General features: G+C 38.4%; 1 protein-coding gene and 1 long non-coding RNA gene across 2 annotated transcripts in view; both read left to right on the plus strand.

Annotated features, from left to right (window-relative positions):
- The window catches only part of EIF4B (eukaryotic translation initiation factor 4B), a 41,840-nt gene that overhangs the window by 15,285 nt on the left and 21,908 nt on the right, over positions 1–4,647 (plus strand). Inside the window, exon 5 of the mRNA XM_019659659.1 lies at positions 7–137. Within this exon, the coding sequence (XP_019515204.1) occupies positions 7–137 (131 nt within the window). The remainder of the gene's footprint in view (positions 1–6; positions 138–4,647) is intronic.
- LOC109391862 (uncharacterized) lies at positions 1,903–4,641 on the plus strand. The gene is made up of 3 exons (XR_002125944.1): positions 1,903–1,988; positions 3,870–3,924; positions 4,555–4,641. It is a non-coding gene; the product is annotated as an uncharacterized LOC109391862 (long non-coding RNA).

Genomic DNA, 4,647 nt, shown 5'->3' on the forward strand with positions numbered 1-4,647 from the left:
AGACAGGGATGATCGTTCTTTTGGCCGAGATAGAAATCGGGATTCTGACAAAACAGATACAGACTGGAGGGCCCGTCCTACCACAGACAGCTTTGATGACTACCCGCCTAGAAGAGGTGATGATAGCTTTGGAGACAGTAAGTTCATTTTTATCAAATTAGTTGTTTCTGTGTTCATTTCTCTCTTTTGCAGGCAATTATTTATAAAGAAACCCAACAGATTCTATAAGTAAAGTACTTGAATTAACAAGAGTTCAGCAAAATTGCTGGGTTAAGAGCAGTATAGAGTTAGTCCTCAATGTCATCAGTAGGTTCTGCCACTTTTAAGTGAAACAGCATATAATGAAACCAGTTTTACTATATGCTAATTGATATAAATAATAGTTAAGTTCCTACATCTTATCAACATAACAAAACAATGTAGAACAGAACTATGATATTTGAGGGCCTGCTATACAAAAATTGTTTGCATTACTAGCAGCAAACAGTCCAAATGTAATTTTTTTAAGATACAATTCATTCGCTTCAGAAATACTGAATGTCTGCCAGGTGCCAGATAATGCTCTAAGCTCAGGATTCAGCAGTGACCAACACAGACTAAAATCATGTCCTCTTTGGATATTGTTTATACTGGGGAAGAGAAACAATCTACAAATAAATAAAAGATAATTTACTTTAAAGAAGGAGAATAGAGAATGTCATGGGGTCAGAGTTGGGGTAAATGACAACTTGTACACACATCACCTAAACCCAGCAAGCTTTGTGAAACCTTTATGGAGGAAATTGTGCAGCTTGGTTGACATACATAAATCCTCAACACTGCAGTTATTTTTAAAATGGAAAGAGCCTACTGTTCAGTAAGAAATGATGAGTGGTTTGTCCATATAATGGAATACTTTATAGTGTAACATACAGCGATAAAATTCAAAACCTATTTTATTTTATTTATTTTTAAAGATTTTATTGGGGAATTGCGGGGAGGGGAACAGACAAGTTGCTGTCCTTTTGTTCTTCAGTCTAGTTGTGGAGGACGTCACTTCACTGGCCCATGTTGGTATTATTGTTATCTTCCCAGGTGAGGCAGATCAGTCGCCGGCCACTGGGCGGTCACTCACAGCAGCACTAGGCAGCTCATGCCAGCTGCCAGCCACTCATGGTAGCTTATGGTAGGCCCACTGCAGTTCCACTGCAGCCTACGCATCACTGGTGACGCACGGCAGCCCAGCTCCAGGTCGAGCTGTTGTTCACCATCTTAGCTGTAGAAGGCGCAGCGTCACTGGCCCACGTGTGGAATCCGAACCCTGGCCCTGCTGCTTAGAGCTGGCATCCCAAACCAACTCTTAACCAACGCACCAATCGGCCGGCCCTCAAAACCTATTTTATTGAGGGGTGAAAACAAAGCTGTAGAAATTTGAAAACAATATCATATTGTTAGTAAACAATATTAGAGTGTTAATAGCCAAATTGTGAAAATGTGTGTGTGTCATGTAACCACCCTAATGATTGTGGATGGAGGGTGGAGTGGGTCCTTTAGGTACATCTATAATATACTGCTTTTAAATTTAAAGACTGAAATAAACATGGCAGAAATAGTGACATCAACTAAACTTAAATAATAGGTTCATAAGTCTGTTACAATCACTTCTGTACTTCTGGTATGTTTGAAATACGTTGTAAATAAAAAGAAATAGAGGTAGAGCTGGGCTGCTGTGAGTCACCGGCGACGGCGTAGGCTGCAGTGGGGCTGGCCAGCAGCGGGCATGAGCTTTCGTGAGCTGCCGTGAGCCACCGTGAGTGGCCGTCCAATGGCCGGCAACCAATCTGCCTCACCCGGGAAGAGCGCGATGATAATACCAACATGGGCCAGTGAAGCGATGTCCTCCACAACTAGACNGTGAACCCAGCAATCCAGAGAGGTTGAAAGGATTTGGTTATGCTGAGTTTGAGGACCTCGATTCTTTGTTCAATGCCCTGAGCCTCAATGAAGAGGTAAAGAAAATAATGGTGGGGAATTTGAGGGGTGGGACCCAACAAATCTCATGTTTATCAAACTGATGTTTTTTAAATGGGGTCAGTACCTATTTCAATGATTCCCATAATCTCTACAAAGAAAAGCCTGGATTATTTAAATTAATAATGTAGCACTTAAGTCACACCTCACTTCAGCATATTCAACAGTCCCCAGTAATGCAGAGAGGTAGTTAGGTGGAAAATTTATGGAAGAAACCTACGACACCAAGTCTTCAGTTGGTTCACTCACAGCTTTGCCTCAGCTCTTGTGGCTTTGCTTTTTAAAAATAATCTGACTAGATCAAGCCAAATAGAAAAATCATGTTAATCAGGTTAGTATTAAATAAATAGCATTGTCTCATTTTCAGGGAAGTAACGGTGTTTTTTTTATATAATTTTAAGAGGGTTTAGAAACATTTCTCACTTGGATGTCATTTGTGGTAAATACATGTTCCTAGGAACCTTTTACAGACAAATGATAGTAAACATTCAGTCCTTCTGCTTTTTAACATTGCCCATAGATGTTTTTCTATTCAGACACACTAGAGGTTCAGTAAGGAGAGGCGATCCAGCTGTTAATACGTGAGGGAGAAATTAAGATTAAATCTAACTGTAATACATTTATTTGTGTGATTGGTGCCATGTGATTCTTAGGCTGGCCTAAGCAGGATATTAAAGCCTTTATTTACTTGTTAGTGATGGAAGTTTCTAATCTAGGAACTGCTTTTTTACCTCTAGTGACTTTAAAAATCTAATTATATCTGGGAAGAAAAAAGGCTCTTTTTTTTTTTTTCCTTTAAATTCCAGAAATCTCTTTATTGTTTGTTGAAGGCAATTTCCAATGCCATTTGTGCCATAATTCTATGGTCCAAATCTGCCATTTGACATGATTGCTATCAACATCTTTTAAAATATTTTTCCTGTCTCATAATTGAGTCCCACCATGATAATCTGAAGTAAATGTTAGATAGGAATAAAAATTCACATATTTAGTTAAATATATGAAAAGTTAAAGTTGTTCCAGAGTTTTTCTTCTCAGATCATTTTTAGATTTTATTAACATTCCTAATTTTAACTTCTCTGTCCAGATTTTTTTTTTTTGTAGCATACAATTATCTGAAGTTTGCTGAATTAACTTAATGTAATATGTTCTCATGGTCCAGACTTAAGGAGTTAACTGTGTATGTAGAGATTTTATTATAGTGGTATTTAATATAATCCCAGGTGTTTTTAACTAAAATTCACTGTTATCCTTCTTCGACTGTAGATTCTACTATGAAATGAGGAAAAAATCAGCAGTAGAATTAAGTGGGTTCAAAGTATATAAATAATGATGTGGGAAAGGGAAATCAGAGGGTATCCTGGAGGAACTGATTATCCAAAGGTAATATTAAGTAAAAGAACTTGAGAATGTAGATAGAAACCATGCTTTATGCAACTTTGTGATACATAGTAGGGGTTCTATAAATGCTTGAATGAATAATTACTCTGGACCCAAATATGCCTTCTATTTAGCTGGTTGTCTGGGAATTATTTTTAATTTATTACACTTGTTACTAAATTAAATTGTCTTTGATAGTTAAAAAGTTAATTCTATTCTGTGAAATTCAGTTTTAATTTAATTGACCTGACATCATTTAAGCCCAACATAAATTTATTAATTCTGAGGTGTTATTTCAGTTTTCAAGTCTTTTTTATAAAGGATTCTTTAGCCAACTAAAGGAGTGTTGGCTAGATTACAGTGTTTTTCCTTTATCTTCCTTCCCCCAGTGCTTCTGCTATGCCCAGACGTTCAAGGTCACTCATGGGATATGTGCATAATGGGGCAAAAGGTTGGTTAATATGGTCCTATGCTCTCAGTCTCTAGGTAACAGGAGAATTCGAGTGGACGTTGCTGATCAAGCACAGGATAAAGGTAAGAAAGCTGATGGAAATTTTCCTGTTTTCGTATGGTCCTAGGATGACAAAGGAGGGCTGCCCTTTCCCAGAAAATATTTATGGAGGTAGATAGTGGTAGGCCTACGTTAACGTAGAGTAATAGTTCTTAACAGTTGTGCCCCTTAAGGGGCGTTTGTCAATGTTTGGAGACATTTTAGGTTGTCACAACTGTGGGGAGTGCTGCTGACATCTAACAGATAGAATCCAGGGACTAACCCTGTAATACATAGGACAGCCCCTCCCAGCAAAGAATTATTCAGCCCAGAATGTTAGTAGTGTTGATGGTGAGAAACACTGATTGACATAGGTGACCATTAATATATAATAAATGAGGTATCCAGCAGTATATTGGACACAGGAGGGGCCTAGTTCATGTGTATATCAGGGCTCCTATACAGGTGATGGGATAGATAAATCAAGCCAGAAGAATAAATGTGGGGGAAGAAATCAGTTGAGTTTGGACAGTGCACTTACAGAATCTGGGGCAACTTCATGAGGAGCAAAAAGTACAGTAAATTGAGGGGGGGGGGGTTTCTATGCATGCAAAAAATACTGGGCAAAAGTTTCTGTGAACTCACTTGTGGTTTTTTATTTTATGTATCAATAGACAGGGATGATCGTTCTTTTGGCCGAGATAGAAATCGGGATTCTGACAAAACAGATACAGACTGGAGGGCCCGTCCTACCACAGACAGCTTTG

Source organism: Hipposideros armiger, unplaced genomic scaffold, assembly GCF_001890085.2.
Source record: "Hipposideros armiger isolate ML-2016 unplaced genomic scaffold, ASM189008v1 scaffold_303, whole genome shotgun sequence".
NCBI lineage: Eukaryota > Metazoa > Chordata > Mammalia > Chiroptera > Hipposideridae > Hipposideros > Hipposideros armiger.